The sequence below is a fragment of the Ochotona curzoniae genome, unplaced genomic scaffold, assembly GCF_017591425.1.
Source record: "Ochotona curzoniae isolate NIBS_2020 unplaced genomic scaffold, NIBS_Ocur_1.0 contig_2318, whole genome shotgun sequence".
Lineage (NCBI taxonomy): Eukaryota > Metazoa > Chordata > Mammalia > Lagomorpha > Ochotonidae > Ochotona > Ochotona curzoniae.
In genome coordinates, this window is record NW_024465419.1 from 8,773,328 (window position 1) to 8,790,998 (window position 17,671).

Sequence of the window (17,671 nt, forward strand, 5' to 3'; positions counted from 1 at the left end):
GCATTTATCCCTGGTGTCTACCTACAGCCCCATCTGCCAATCCTTGACCTGCACTCCCCACACGCTCCTCTAGGTTGTAAAGGTGCCTTTCCCCTTTGTGCTCTCTCTCACTCTCTCCCTATTCTGCTCTTCTGTCTCTCTCTGCTGCCGCTTTCCATTTGCCCTGCTGCCTCCCTTGCCGGAATAAAGGACCCCTCATGTATCTCACTTGCTGTGTCTGGCATCTTGCGTTTGTGGAGAAAATAGCTAACAATATTAATAAAAAGAAAAAGAAAACAGGATAAGGTGAACAAGCACTCGCATAAGAAAATTAGACCAAAAGATTTTTCAGTGATTAAATACATGGTAGCAAGACTTCCCAGCAGCCCACTGGCCTCAAGGTGGCTGAGTCCGGGCCTCCAGGCCTCATCGGAGATGGACAGTGGGATCCCTCATGATGACTACCCAATGGGAAGATCCTCCAGCACGGATAATACCTCAGAAGAGTGTGCCAACCAGACTACAATGAGCTGACTCAGTTGCTGCCCTGCTGAATCATCACAAAGACAAATTTAGCCCCATCTGTTCAGACACTTGTGATAAAACAGGAGTTTCCTATCATGTGCAGCTAATTAATTCACCCTAAACTTCACAACCTGAATCAGTACAGTTCTTATATAACACAGGTCATATGTTTATTTTCCAAGCTAGTTTTCTCTTTAAACTATGGAACTGTGAGTCCAGGCTCTGTGATAAAATGAAGGACATGTAGAAAAAGGTTAACAAATACTCATCATGGGCAGGAAACATGGGGCATATGGGGACAAAGGAGAGAGGCAAGAGGTGTCGAAAATAACCTTTCATAATGTGGTGATGATTTTAACCATGAATAAATAGGAAAAAAAAAAGAAAAACAATCACAAAAGGCTATCTAGCATCTTCCATATAAAGAAAACATCAAAATAATATTACCTTCTTCGAGATGAGGGGATAATTCAAGACACTTTTCTGTAATGGTCTTCTTTTCAGCTGTCAATGACTGCAGGTAAAGTAACAATAATGAAGGAACGTGGGTGACAAGAGCTGAAAACCAACATTAATTTGGAAAATAATCTAAATCTTAAATTATGTCCTCCTTAGCACATGTCTGTTTTCCTAATGTTCACCAACTTAATTACTATTAAGGCACATACTCCCTATATAGTTATTAAGTTATTTTTATACCTTCCAGAACCTTCTAGAATCTAAACAGAGTAGACTGATTGAAACATTTCATTTTAACAATCAATGTTAATAACTTCATTTACACAACTGACCACCTAGAATGCACTCTTTACTACCTGTTTTCAAATTAACAACATATCTCACTGATTTTTTTTTAGAAAAAAAACCTGAATATTCTGAATATTTCATCAGTATACTTCTTGTAAAGCTTAGCACGCACAATGGTTTCAACTTCTGAGAACATTCTCGGAATACATCCTTCATTTACAAAGAAGCAGAAAGGTTATGCATGACATAAAGTGGTAATTCTGACCTACCACAACTATTAAAGGAACTCAAGGAATGAGAGGAGAAAAATAATGCATCCATTACAGTGTTGCTGAAAGAAAACAAACAAGTGAATTCCAAAGAAATGTAACTGCAATGGCCTGAACAAGTAGGACTCCGATTTCTTTTTTGGCATTCAGGGAAAATATTCCAGCAGCTACCTTACCGGAGTGCCGGCAGTGTCCTGGAAGCCTTCGCCACACCTGCGCCAGGATTCTGAGACTGAGGCAGCGACTCCTCCTGCTGCCCTCACATCTGCTCCCCTGCTCTGCAGCGGCCCCTCGCCCGGGAAGGACGGGTACTGTATATTCCAGTTCCTCTTCCTCTGGGGGATTTTTTAAAGAAGAAGAAAAAAAACTGAATTAATTTCACTAAATATACATGAAGATAGATGGCAATGAATGATTTGGAAATCCAGCCACGGTGTCTTTTCTGAAACTCTTTAAACCCTCACATAAAGATGCAGCAGTTGGATCCACAAAGTATGTAGTCGTCAATAAACTCTTCAAATCCAAGCCACCATCCGTGTGAGTTCCCACACAGTGGACAGTGTCCTTGGGGAAAGAAGCGGAGTGAGGCAAGGATGCAGAGCAGGCACTGAGAGCCTGGCCATTCAGGGCTCTTGGGGGGGCAGGGTAGACCTCAGCCTAGGCGCAACCCCTGCACCAAGTGGGGCTCTATCCTGAGGAGACCTGGGTGGCCTGCTGAGGACGAAGTGCTGGGCATGGAATCCACTTAGCAGTACAGGGACAACAGAGACAGACAAGGTCCGGACGGAAGAGTGTGGGTGTGCACAGCAGGGGAAGTGCCTACATATGCTACATATACACAAGTGGCCATGTGTTTTGCAAGTGAAAGGAAAAAAAAAAAGGTAGAAAAGCTACCCTAAGTCTCTTTCACTCCCAAACATTCAGCAAAAGTACGACATTAAATAAATACAGGGAGTGGGGGCATCTGGCAACCAGGTTAAACAACCACAGTCACTTAGTATACTCACATATGACATGGGATCAAAGTACTTGTGTTCAAGTCCTTGTTTCAAACTCTTTTTTTTTTAAGATTTATTTATTTTTATTGGAAAGTCCTATTTACAGAGAGAAGAGACAGAAAGATCTTCCATCCATTGGTTCATTCTCCAAAAGCTGGGATTGAGCTGATCTAAAGCCAGGAGCTAGGAGCTTCTTCCGGGTCTCCCATGCGGGTGCAGGGTCCCAAGGCTTTGGGTAGTCCCCTATTGCTTTCCCAGGCCACAAGCAGGGAGTTAGAAGGGAAGTGGAGCAGTCAGGACATGAACTGGTGCCCATATAGGATCCCATATGCAAAGACTCTAGCCACTAGGCTATCATGCTAGGGTTCATGGCTTCAGTTTTAATTCCAGCTTCAGGCTAATGCCCAGGTGCACAACCTTTTTGACTGGACATTTGGAAACACTGGAGTGCTTACGGGCCCTATTCTGAAGCTCTCGCCTGAAACGAACAGGTCATCTGAAATAGGATAAATATTGGCCCATCTACTTAGAGGAATTATTTAGGTTGCCTCTAACCTCATACCACAAATACTAAAATTACAGTGGATAAACCAGGAAGTTTTAGAAGTTAGAACTTTCAGAATTTGTCACATGTAGAAATTAAGTTATTAACAAAATCCTGGTTTCAGGAGGAAGAAGACAGAAACACCCCCAAAGTAATGATTTACAAAGTAAGGGGGAAGTGTTACTGAAATTTAATTTGTGACTCGAGTCCAAGTTAATGTTCAAAGATGGCCAGTGGGGGCTGTTAGTACAGACAGGGTCCCAGGGGAGATAGTCCTGAGGGGTGCAAAGGAGTTGGAAAGGCCTAAGAGAAAGCAAGGTATGTGTTCTTTTGTACCCAGGGAAAATAAAGGAAAGAGTGAGTTATCATGCTTTATATAAATTTCATGCAACTTCATATGGAAAGTTTATTATATCCTAAGCAGTAAAGCCTGAAATATGCAATTGCACTCAAATTTACAGTAGGATAATTGTCTAAAGTTGGTAATATCAAGCACCGAAGTGATGTTCAGAAAAACCCAGATTACTTCAACATTGCTCATCTTGAAGATGATGATGCTAGGATCCAACATCTGTTAACTCAGCCCTCTGTTTTCACTCTTCTCAACAATCTGGAACTTCCAAACGTAAGAATGTCAGATATTTGTGATCTAATTTTCTTCTCTTGAAAGGAAAAGCAAAATTATTCTCCATGAGACCTCCACTCCACATCAGAATCCCATCAAGTGTGAAGCTTCCTGTTCTCTGTGAAACGGAAAATCATTATGTTGAACAACACTACCCATGCTAGGCTTCCTATAATCACCCCACACATCCCACTCCCAATCAATTCAGGGTTTTAACAATTTTTTTAAATGGATAAAAACTACTAACATATCACAATGTTGGTCCATTTTTATTTTGTTAACAATTTCCCACTAAAAAATGAACAATGAGAGCTGATGTTGTGGTACAGACAGTTAAGCTGCTGCTTGCTAGGTCAGCATCCCGAATCAGAGTGCTGGTCTAAGTTCCAGCTGCTCCAATTTTTTTTAAAAGATTTATTTATAATAAATAATATATTTATATTTATTATTTATAATAAATAATAGTGTATGCCTCAGGTTTGAAATTGCCTAGAAGTAACTAAGAAGTCCAATAAGCAATAGCATCAGGAAGCACATTTTTGTGGTTGTTCTAGGTATTCAGTATGTCTTTCAGATATGATTAATTATGGCATACAAAGTTAATCTTTGTTTAATTTGAGATCTTTTTAAAACTCTTCCATTTGAAGAATATCATTGAAATAATATATAACTGAGAGGTACCTTTTTCCTGTGTGTTGAATTGAGATTTTTTTAAGTGAATGTTTCCAATGCATCTTTCTGCCTTTTAAAAGAAACTTTATTCTGAGATCATTGGTTTTTTTAAAATATTCATTAATTTTTGTTGGAAAGTCAGATATACAGAGAGGAGGAGAGACAGAGAGGAAGATCTTCCATCCAATGATTCACTCCCTAAGCGACCACATCAGTAGGAGCTGAGCCAATCTGAAGCCAGGAGACAGGAGCTTCCTCTGGGTCTCCCACGTGGGTGCAGGGTCCCAAAGGTTTGGGCCATCCTCAACTGCATTCCCAGGCCACAGGCAGGAAGCTGGATGGGAAACAGGACCTCTGGGATTAGAACCAGCGACCTATATGAGATCTTGGGGCATTTGAGGCAAGGACTTTAGCCACTACACTATCACACCAGGCCCCCCAGCTGCTCCAATTTTGATTCGGCTTCCTGCTAAAGCAACTGGGAATGCAGCAGCAGATGACTCACGTTGTTGGACTCTACTACCCACATGAGAGCTCTCAATGGAGTTTCTAGCTCCTGGCTCGTAGATCTCGGTCTCTGTTGTTCTGCCTTTCAAATAAATAAACCTTTTTTTAAAAATGGAAAAATTAATTTATCTTGATACTTTCCTCTTCCTACTTCCTCACTGTTAAACAGCTAAAGTACAGTAAACCATGAACTGAGTCTGACTTATTCCACACAGAGTTTACACACTAGCAAGTACATCATCAAGATCCCTCCAGAGGCCACAAAATGAATATCTGTCTCTCACTTCCTCCAAGTTATCTGACATAATATCTATGCCAGTGGTTCAGGGCTAATCTCAAAGGAGGCAAGTGTGAATAAAACACAACAGTCCTTAACTTAAAAGTAATCAGTTAAAAAAAAAAAAGATGCTAAGCCAGTCTTTCAAGTCCTCTTCTTAACTGCAAATCATCTGAAACCTAAGTCTGTAATCATGTGATAGTAAAGTATAATCGGCTCCAAGGGAAGTAAGTAGGATGATTTACTTCACCCACTGGGCACTTGGATAGTGCCAGACACTATAGCAAATGCGTCACACATTACCTCATCCAGACCCTACATGACACATGATTCTAAAATGAGTACCACTAACCCCCATTTTATAGACAAAGAAACTAGAAGAGAACATACCTATAAATGGTTAATGCAAGACACAAAACCAGGTTGGTCTAAACCCAAGAGCCTTATTCTTAATATAACTACAACTTCATACAAATGAGAAGGACACTCCTTTTAAGATTTACAGAGAAGGAAAGACAAAGACAGTGATCCACAGCAGTGAACCATCCATTGGTTCACTCTCCAAGTGGATACAATGGCCAGAGCTGAGCCTATCCACAGCCAAAAGCCAAACACTCCGAGTCTCCCATACAAGTGCAGCAGTCTAAGGCCGTGGATCACCCTTCTCTGTCTTCCCAGGCCCTAAGTAGGAAGCTCAACTGGAAGCAAGGCAGCTGGGATTCAAACAAGTGCCTGTACAGGATGCTAACATTGTAGACAGACGCTTAGCCCTCTACAACACAGAACAAGCCCCAAAAGACCCCTTTCAAGTTCCCTTGCTTAAATCTATCAGAAAACTGCCATTAACAGACTGTTTTTAAGGAGACACATGGAACAGTATCATAACAAACATACACGTCTACCCAGCCCCCTTGACTAATGGGGCTCCTTTAAGGCACTGACATTTTCAATCTGCATAACGAAATGTACCTCTGTTATAATTAAAAGCAAATGCAGAACCCAGTGTGGTAGCCTAGTGGCTAAACTCCTCACCTTGCACGTGCTGGGATCCCATTTGGGCACCAGTTCTAATACCAGTGGCTTTGCTTCCCATCCAGCTCCCTTCTTGTAGCCTGGGAAAGCAATAGAGAATAACCCAAAGCCTTGTGACCTTGCACCTGAATGGGAGACCTGGAAGAGACTCTAGGATCCTGCCTTTAAATCAGCTCAGCTCCAGCCATAGAAGCCGCTTGCGAATGAATCAACAGACGGAAATTTCTTCACTATATCTCCTCTCTGTATATCTGACTTTCCAATAATAATAAATAAATCTTTAAAAAAACCAAAAGCAATTTTTTTACTGGCCAACTATTTCAAAATGTTCATAAAAAATGGAAACAAAACATAAGTTTACTTTGGGGCAAATTTTTTTAAATCCATGTATTTACATTATTAGAAATTAATTTCAGCAAACTATAGCTATTAATAGTTTAGACACAGAGACACAAAGATACAAGCAGTACCCCTAAGAAATCAATACAATTGCCACATATTAAAAAATACACAAATACACAAAAAGGAACAAAAGTAATCACCAAGTTAATATGAAGATAACACAGATGATATATAAAGGATAAAAAGGATAATTCTAAAAATCACTTTAATTTCTTTCAGTCAAGCCTAATAGAAACCTATGAGCTGAATGGGGCAAAAATTACTCGTTAACTTCAAAATGAGGAAACTAAAATCAAGTAAAAAAAACTTCCAACAACCCAGTGAAAGACAGTGAAGGGAACACCTCCTGCTGAGTTCAGAAGACACTGGGTTGCTTTAAATCACCCCTCTACCTGAGGACAGCAGCTCACAATTCCTCACCCTCCTGTGCACACTGCTACTGCTGGGGGAACATGTGCCTCACTCTGAAAGAGCTGTGTTTCTGTTTGAACCTGTTCTGCAATTCCTGAAGCACTGGAGCAGAGTCTTCCTTTAAAAAAAAAAAAAAAGGCACTTGGAAGCCTGCAGGGCTGGGGCAGCTTGGTAAGCATTGCTTGTCAAAATCATCTGTAAAAGCAAGTAGGGACCACAGCAGCCTAGAGCAAGGCCCAACACTCAGGACAGTCAGCATACAGAATGGGACACCCTAAAAGGAACAAACTGGGAAAGGAGATACGAAAGCAAAAGAAAATCTACAAAAGCTCCTTTATATAGAAAGGAATCAAAAGGTCACAGGAACAACCCAGAAAATTCTCAGAAGGCCTGAGAAGAATACCTGAAGCATTCAGCTCTGGCTGCCGGCCCAGGGAAAGGCCAAGACGCACATTCAGCCTGCCAGGTGTGAAAGAAAGCCCGCACACAGCGCCAATCTGCAGACTGAGGCTGGCTTTTTTTTTTCCCACAGATTTTTTTTTTGTTCCTCTTCCATTCTTTCTTTTCTGATTTTCTTCTCTTTCTCTTCCTTTCTTGCTTCCTTCCTTCCCTTTGCTCCTTTCAACATCCCCTCCCACTCTCTCTTTCCTTCTGTTTTTATGCATTTCAACAAATTCTATCAAAGCACTCACTGACCACTAAGGTAAAGGACCAGATATCAGTGTCAATACAGAAATGTTTGTTTCAAAATATAATTCAGAAAAGTCACTAAAAAGTAATACCACACCAAACAGCAACAGTAAACCTCATAGAAAGGGAAAAATCTCATTCCCAGAGTTGCCCACTGTAATACTCAAGCCGAGTTTTCAATATAATTTTAGTAGACACACAAAAAAATAGGGTAACACAAATTATATACAGAAGATTCAGATGTTGATCTTGACAAAGATGTTAAATAAATTGTCTTAAATATACTCAAAGAATTAAAGAAAATGATAGGTAAAGAACTAAAGGAAATTAGGAAGAAGGAACGTCAATTTGCAAAATAAGATTATTAAATAGAAATTATACAAATGAGCCATATGTAAATTCTAGAGGGAAACTCAGTGAAGAAACAAGGAAAAAATCAGTATATTTTAAGATAGATTCAACTGAGAGTAAAGACAGAAAGGGAAAAGAGTGAAGAGGAAATAGAACTTAAGAGACTTGTAAAACACCGAGCACAGCAACATATTCATACCACAACTCCTAGAGAATATATGCAGAAATGGCTGACAACTTCCAAAGCCTGGGGAGAGATGTGAATCTACGCACGCAATAAGCCTAATAAATTCTAAACAAGATAACACACACACAAAAACCCCCATACTAATAAAGATCACACAAGACAAAGTATTTTCAAAGGAGCAAGAGAAAAGTGACAGTTACATAAAAGGGACACTCAATAAAGACTGAGAACAGATTTCTGGTCAGAAACCATGGAGAGCAGTAAGCCGTGGGATGACACACCTGCATGCAAAGAGCTGGAGGGGAAAACGTAGCTCCATCCTTAACACTACCCTTAACAAATAAAACAGAAACTGATAAACATCCAAATAAACAGAAGCTGAGGAAGTTTACAACTAGCATTAACGTCTTGCAAGAAATGTTAAAAAACATTATCTGGATGAAATGAACAGATACTAGATAACAACATAAAGCAATACACATAAAAAATAGTAAATATATAAGCATAAATATAAAAGCCAGAAATCTTGCAATTCTCGGGTTGTAAGTCTTCCTCCCATTATTTAAAAATCAAATGCTTAAAATACCCCAATTGTAGGCACCTGCCTAAGTTACCTTGTACCTAGGTAAGCGTTACACTGGTGGACAAAAAGCAGTCAATAACTGGCGGGCATTCTGCACCTGGTTAATGCCAAGTCTGTGTTAACTAAGTGCGCCAGTGCATTTGTCTATTTTATTTATTTTTATTTTTTATTTAAGATATGTGGGGAACACTGTGCGCTGCCACAGAGCACAACATGGTGGAAGATGAAGGACATCGGGCCAGGACACACCACTGCGATCCCCAGACACACCACATGCTGCCACACAGCAGGGGACTACAGACTGCTGGGGAAATGGGACTGGGGACATACTGGAGGGGTAGCTGTTGAGGCATGTTTGACAGATGAGTGACTTGTGAGGACTTCCACAGATGGGGTCACTGCACTCACAGATTGTCAAGGGAGCTAACATAGTGTGGTTTGGGAGGGGCGGGGCGGGGAACAGAGGACAAGTCACCAGCTCATATGGGAGACCCGGGTTGGGCTAAGTAGGGTCACCCGTCAATGCACACAAAAGCTGGGGCTGGGAGCATGCATGGCTGGGTTAGGTCACAGTACACAACTGCGAGTATCAGGGCAGGGGATGGGCCATGCCAGGCTGGCTGCAGCACTCACCAGAATACTGAGTGTGAGTCATATCAAGCTGGACTGCAGTAGCCCCCAGTAAGCATAAGATCCAAGGTTAGAAGAAGGTCTGGCAGGGGAACTGTGGGCATTCCCCTGTTAGGTTATAGCTCCTGTTGGTGAGCATGAGAGCCAGGGCTGGGGGTGGGCCATGCCAGGCTGGGCTGCAGCACTCACCAGAATACAAGAGAACTGGATCTGAGGGCAGATCCTGTAGGGGACTTGGCTCACCTTTATGAAACTGAAGCACTCATAGGTTTGTGCAAGAGCTGGAGGTGGTGATGTGGTGTGTCAGACTGAACTGCAGAACTAACCAACATTCATGGGAGCCAGGGCTGGGAGGAAGTCAGCGTCAGGCTGGGCCAGGCTGCACCACCCGCTGGAATATGCAAAGACTTCAACTGAGGGCAGACTGTACCAAGCAAAGCCACAGCACCCACTGGCATGCGTGAGATCCAAGGCTGGGGATAGGCCAGTACTTGTACAGTACTGTGTGCTGTACATGTGTGCTGGCCAGGTCTAGAGGCATGCCAGGCTGGGCTAGGCTGCAGCACCGGCTGGCACATGCAAGAGACAGGATGGGATGGGGGCTGCGCTGGGTGGAACGAGGCCAGTAAAAGTTTGGGCAGGCAGGCTATGCCAGAACCCAGGTTAGGTTGAAGTACTAGCTGGCACGCACAAGATCTGGGCTAGAAATGGGCCTGGTAGGAGAACTCTGGGGACTCCCCTAATACATTTCAGTTCCCTCTGCTGAGCATAAGAGCCACGGCTGTACAAGGCTGCAGCATCCACCAGCATGTGTGTGGGCTGGCTCTGGGGCAGGTCAGACTGAGCTAGGCCCCAAGACTCAGTGGTGCTTGCCAGAGCCAGAACCGTGTAGAAGATGCGCTGGCTAGACCTCAGCACCCACTAGTTCACATGAGAGCCAGATCCGAGGGTGAACTAGGCTGTTGTACCCACCAGCAAGCACTGGTATGGGTACGGGCTGGTTGGGCTAGGCCTCAGTACCCACCAGTGAGCACCAAGACTGAATGCAGAAAATGTCAGGATGTGCCACAACACCAACCAGCACATGCAAGATCTGGGACTGAGAACGAGTCTGGTAGGAGAACTTTGGGAACTCTCCTGCTAGGTTGCAGCTCTCATCAATGAGTACAAGAACTGGGACTGAAAGCAGGCCAAGCCAGGCCAAATTACTGCATCTGTTGCTAAGCTGGGCCAGTTCATAGTACATGCTGGAACAAATTAGGGCCAGGCAAGAATGCAGACCAGGCCAAGGTGAGCTGCAACACTAGTTCACATGAGGGCTGGGGCTGAGGGTAGGCCAGGCTGGGTTAGGTTGCTGTAACCAGTGACAAGAAGTGGGACTGAGGGTGAGCCCAGTTGAGCTAGTTTGCAGCAACTGAATGTGAACACCAAGACTGGGGCTTGACCCATGCCAGACTGGGCTGCAGTACCAACTGACATGCACAAGATCCAGGGCTGGGAGCAGGCTTTGTATGGATTTCAGGAGCTTCCCTGCTAGGTTACTGCTTCCACCGACAAGTGTGAGAGCTGGGACCATGAGTGGGTCTAACCAGGAAGAGCTGTAGCACCTGTAAGCTGACATGTGGGCTGGGTCTTGGGACATTCCGGGCTGGGTTAGATGACAGGACCTGCTGACAAGTACCAGAACCAAGTGTGAGTCATGTCAAGCTGGACTGCAGTAGCCCCGGTAAGCACAAGACCCAGGGTTAGAAGAAGGCCTGGCAGGAGAACTGTGGGCACTCTCCTCTTAGGTTACAGTTCCTGCTGGTGAGCATGAGAGCCAGGGTTGGGGGTGGACAAGGCTGCACAAGGCAGTAGCATCCATCAGCATAAGTGTGAACCAGGTCTAGGAGTGGATTGGGCTAAGCCACAGCACGCATGAGTATGCATGAAAGCTGGATGGGATGCAAGCCAGGCTGGACTAGGCTGCAGCATATGCTGGCATGTACAATAACCAGGGCCGGGGGCAGGCCTGTTGGGATTATTGGGGGTCATTCCGATTAGGCTGTGGCGCCAGCTGGTGTTCATCAGGACTAGGCCAGTAGCAGGCTGGGATGGGCTAGGCCACAGGAGCATCCATCAGTTCACCTGAGAAATTGGGGCTGGGGACAAAACTGACCAGGCATCTGCATCTACTGGTATGTGCACTGACTAGTGCAAAATTGGTGCATACCAGAGTCAAGTCTGAGGTCACACCAGGTAAGGTTTCTTGGGGGACCGCCAAACTAGACTGCTGGACCCAAATCCTAGCTACAGGGAAAATCACAAGGTAATGTGGTCCAGCATCAGCTTGCATATATTGGGACTGGGCCTCCTGAGTTGCTGATGCTTGTGCAGTGCCCATACATGCACATGGGGAATATGACAGCCAGATCATCTAGGGTACTAGAGAACATCAAGTGCCTCATCAGAGGATGGAAAGTAGACCAGGTTGGAAGGGCCTCCTGGCCAAGCTTTGCAGCAAGTGCCTGGGTCTGTGGACACACTAAGCATGTAGATTTTGGAAAGACTTTCTCACCAAAGATGTCTCACATTCTTCCTTACATCAGGGTCACTAAGGCCTCACCAAATAACCATCCCCCTTCCCTGGGTGCTGTGTGACAGCACAAAGTGGTCCCCTCCCCGTCCCCCTGAGCAGACACAGGAAGAAAAAAAAAACACTGAAACATTTGTTGCACCTACCATCTTCCATACCTGGACCCTCCTGACCCTAGTCAGAGGCTCACATGGATTTTCATCCCTCTCAACCATTTAAACAGTAAAACATGAAATTTAAAAAATTTTTAATTCACACACATAAACCAGTAACTATGTGTCTTTGCTAATGCATTTATGATTTATACAGGTGAAAATAAAACAAAATTTGGAGCTATACAAGTTTAGAATTTTTATATGCTACTTCAGCAAAGTTGGTATTAATTCAGACTGTGTTATTATACAATGCAAACTCCAGGAAAAACAAAGAGGGGGAAAAATCTAAAAGAGAAAAAGAAACAAGGAATAAAACAGCACACTAGAGAACAATAATGTATCACACACAAAAAAAGGAAGTAATGGAAAATTAAGGAACAAAAAGCATAAAACATGCAGAAAACAGAATGGCAGACATCCTTAACAATAATTAAATATAAATGGATTAAACTCTCCATTGAAAAGGCAAGTTTTAAATATAATTAAAAAAAAAGAAAAGGCAAGTTTTGTAAAATGGATTAAAATACCAAGCTTTAAACACATTCTATCTGTAACAGTCATTTTTTGTCCAAAAACACATGCAAAAAAAGTTCAAAGTAGGACAGAAGGATGGAGAAAGATAATCTATGCAAATAATTGTAACAGAGAGATTCCTGGGGGGACTATACCAGTATTACACAAAATGGACTTTAAAATAATCACTGTTACTTGAGACAAAAAAGACATACAATACCAATTACCAAAAAAAGTTGAAGAAGAAACAAACAAACAAACAAAAATAACAGGTATCCACATCCAAGATCAAAAAACAGAGTCCTGGCTGCCCCAATAATTCCTGGTCACAATTAATGTGCCCTGCAAGGCAGTGGAAGACCAAGATGCAGTTAGGCTCCTGGTTTCTGCCTGCTCCTGTCCCAGTCACTATGGCCACTGGGGAGTTATTCAGCAGATGAAAAATACTTTCTCTCGTTCTCTCTCTCTCCCTCACTTCCCTCCTCCCCCGTGTGTGTGAGTGTGTGTGTGTGAGTATGTGTCTGTGTGTAAGCATGCATAACTCCCTTCAAAATTAATAAATAAATCTTTTTAAAAATAAAAGATTAATCTATCAAGAAGAAATATCAATCTTAAACACATCTATTAATTTAGGCTTGGAATATATCACACAAAAACTGATAGAATGAAAGGGAAAATCTGACAATCCCACCATAGTCAGGGACTTCAGTATCATATACTCAACAAAACCAGAAAGTTAATAAGGAAATACCACAGAATGACTAAATTTTATAAAAATATAATATTGTACTCAACACCAACAAAATAAAACTTTTTCTCAAATGCACAGGGAATATTCTCTAACAGATACTACAGGTATGTCAAAAAAAGGAGTCAGTATATAACAAAGTATATCCCAAAATTATGAAATCATACAAAATGTCTTCTTTGATCATAGTGGAATGGAACTAGAAATCAACAACACAAAGAAAACTGGGACATACACAAATAAGTAGAAGTTTAAAAAACACACTTCAGATAGTGACTCAAAGAAAAATTAGATATTATAAAGCCAATAAGAAAAACATTTCAAAGAAAGGAAAATTAAAGTACAACATACCAAAATCTAGTAGATACAATGCACCCAGAAACATTCACAGCTGCAAACACTAAGGTTAACGAGGTAAAAAGACCCCCAAGATGAACAACCTAAAATTACACACTAAAGAATGAATGGGAAAAAGAAGAAGCTAGATCTAAGGCTAGCCAGTGCACACGCACACTCACACAGAAACAGACTAGAGATATAATAATAGAGAGAATCAACAAAACAAATAATAAAAAGTGCTTCATTGAAAGACATAAAATTAATAACTTTAAATTGAAGAAAATTATATAGGGGGGCCAGTCCCCCAACTGCATCAGCAGCCCATATGGGCACCAATTTATGTTAAGACTGTTCCACTTCCATTCCAGCTCCCTGCAAGTGGCCTGGGAAAACAGAGAAGGATGGTCCAAGTCCTTGGGCCCCTACACCCATATGAGAGAACAGAGGAAGCTCCTAGCTCCAGGCTTTGGATTGGCTAAGTTCAGTCATTGTGGCCATGTGGGGAGTGAACCAACAGACAGAAGGTCTTTCTCCCTGCCTCTCCTCCTCTCTCTATAAAACCTGCCTTTTAAATAAAAACAAATATATTTTTTAAATAGAAGATTTATATTAAACAGAAAGTATTAGAATTACTATTAAACCTAAGAAGATATTGATTTAAAAATTAAACAGAAATAAGAGAACTCAGACTAAATAAATTCCTGAAATGTAGAAACCATCAAAAGTGACTCCAGAAGAAACACAAAATCTGAACATATCAACAAGCGATCAAATCAATAACCAAAAGCCTCCCAACAAAGGAAACTTCAGAACTAGATAAATTCACTAGTGAATGCCATCAAACATTTAAAAAATGTAAGAGAATATACCTAGCTCTTCTGAGGACAGCATACACTAAGAATCAGCTGATAAACATATTGCAAGAAAGCTATAAACCCAATATCCTTCCTGAAAATAGAAAAAAAAATTCTCAGCAAAATACTAGCAAACTAAATCTGGCAGCACATCTAACAGCAGTATACATCATCACCAACCGGGATCTACATAAGGCATACATAAGCGACTCAATATCTTAAAATCAATGACTATAACATATCACATTAGTAGTACAAAACAAAACAAAAAAAAAAACCCAGATAATTTATTAATGCAGAAAAAGATTTTTAAAAATCCAATACCCTCTCATCATAAAAACATTCAACAACTAAATATAAGTCAATTTCTTCACATGGCAAAATGCTTTTCTATGGGTAACAGGGGTAACCACTTTGGCCACTTCATTTAACATGGTACTGGATGTTCTAGCCAAAACAACTAGGCAAGAAATAAAAGCATCCAAATTTCAAAGGAAGAAGTAAAATGATCTCTAAATGCAGATGATATGGTCTTATATATGGGATACAAATGAGCCCACACAAATCTACTGGAGCTAATAAATTCAGAAAACTTGCAAGATATAAGGTAAACACATAAAAATCTGCTGTACTTCAAAACCCCAGCAATAAACATTCCACCAAGGAAAATATTTCTACATGGAAAATCATTAAACACTGCTGAAAGAAATTTAAAAATAAATGGAAGAACATCTTGTGTTCATAGATGGATTTATTATTATTAAGGCGGCGACACCACACAAAGCCCTCTACAGACTCAGTGTAACACATTAACTCGATGTAATCTCAAAAACCTCTAGTACACAATTCTAAAATGTTATCCTAAAATTTATAAATTTAGGAGTCTTGAATGTCCAAATTAATCATCAAAAGAAAAGAAATCTGGAGAACTCATATTCCAGTTTTAAAATGTACTATAAGGTTATAATAATCAAAACAATATTGTACTGGCACAACAAAAGACCTATTCATTGAAACAGAATTCACAGTCCAGAACGAAGCTCATACATCTACGGCCAACAGACTGTTGAAAAGCATTTTAAGACTATTCAAAAAGCAGAAAAAAAAAATGGTTTCTGAGACAATTGAAATCACATACAAAAGAATACACAAAATACATAAAAACTAATTCAAAACTGATCAAGACTACATGTAACAGTAAATAATTTACAAGTAAGCACAGGGGGCTAGCATTAAGCCAGGATCAGGTTAAGCTGCGTGTGGGTGGGCACCAGACTCCTTCCTAGCTCCCTGTTCATGCACAGAGTACCCATGTGGGAGAACCAGATGGAATTACAAGCCCCTGACTTCAGCCTGGCCTAGCCCTGGATAATATGTCTCTCCTTCTCCCCTCTCTGTCTTTCTCACTCTGTCAAACCGATCTTTAAAGACAAGGCACAAATGAATCTTCATCAGTTGTTCCTGTACATATGACACAAAAGCATCACTGACAAAAGATATAAAGGACACTGTAAAGACAGTAAAAAGAAAATTTGAGCAATGGGAGAAACATTTGCAAATAATACATCTAATAGGCGTCTAGTATCCGGCACAGATTAAGAACACCTGGAAGTCAACAGAAAGACACTTAATATACACACTAATCATTAGGGAAACCTTCAAATCAAAACCAAAATGAAATAGTACTTATATCCAGCATGATAATTACCAACAGAAAATCAAAACAACACAACAAAACAGAAAACAACACATGCTGGACAGAATGCACAGGAACTGCAACCACTTGCATTACCAAGATCATTTTCGGAACAGCACTGCCCCCATCTATAAGTCTGCTACACAAAGGCATTATACCAAAATTGTCACATCAAGGAACCGGTTACAACATTCTGGATATGAACTGTACTACTGCAACAATGTGGAGGACTCCAACACAGGGGGAGGGCATGGGAAAGGGTTGGAGAATCCCAGAGCCTATGAAACCATGTCATAAAAGGAAATTTTTAAAAATCTTAAAATACAATTAAAACACAATTAAAAATATCTTTGGTTGAAAGTAAAAAAGAAATGCTAATTCACTAGTGCCCCAAAACTATATACTTCGAAATAATTAAAACAGGAAATCATTGTAAAATAAAATAAAGAAAATTATTATTTAGATCTATTTAATAATGTGCATTTACATATACAAATAATCATTTTTACTACTACCTAAGGACTATGTACATGAGGATCAACAAGGACACATTTACAAGTACATAGGTTCCCAAAGTCACATGTGAGAATCTGGAAGAAAGACTCAAGAATCCGCATTAACTGCCATCTCTGCTGCTTCCTGTATTAGAATTTCAAAACTCGTGCTGAGCACAGTGGATTAGAAATGAATCTTAATACGTAAACTAAACATGCAGTCTTAGGATCAAATTCAAAACCACAAGCTTCTCTGAGAATGCTTCAAATATTTTTCCCCCACTAGAACAAAGTATACCCTGTCAGTTAGAAGAATGTTAGGAACTACATTAGGTTTAAAAAAAAAAAAAAAAGAAGAAGAAAGAAGAGGAAACTTACAATGCTGTAATGTCTTATATCCCAGTGGTTTGCATCTATAAGGAAATCCTTCAGAGAAGTACAGAGAAGTAAACATGAACTGAACTCAAGATTCCAATCTGTCTCAATCGAGATCACTTCTACCACACAGCTCCTTATTCAAGTGTGATGAAGTTTCTTTTATTAAAAAATAAATTAAAGAAAAACTTTCCCTCACCTGGACCCCGTCTAACTGGTTCATCGCCTCCCCAACAGACTTACACAGATTTGTCCACATGAATATCAGGCTCAGTTTCCTAGCCATCACAATTTTTCTTACAACCTCTCACCTAAATGATTTCCCGTTGGTTAACATATAATTGCACATTTACAGATGTATACTCGCTATTAACATTCTACTAATGTGTAAAGAGCAGAACATCAGATTTTACAAACTGCTTCAAAATACTGAAAGTCTTACAGAGGTAACATACAAAGAGAAATATTTTTGGCCTCTTGGTAAAACTGCAAC

At 40.8% G+C, this 17,671-nt stretch overlaps 1 protein-coding gene across 1 annotated transcript in view; it reads right to left on the bottom strand.

Annotated features, from left to right (window-relative positions):
• SPIDR (scaffold protein involved in DNA repair) overlaps positions 1-17,671 on the bottom strand; it is a 364,582-nt gene that overhangs the window by 337,295 nt on the left and 9,616 nt on the right. Inside the window, exons 2-3 of the mRNA XM_040972593.1 lie at positions 1,697-1,855; positions 952-1,018 (exon numbers count right to left, since the gene is read on the bottom strand). Coding sequence (XP_040828527.1) covers positions 952-1,018; positions 1,697-1,855 — 226 coding nt within the window. The remainder of the gene's footprint in view (positions 1-951; positions 1,019-1,696; positions 1,856-17,671) is intronic.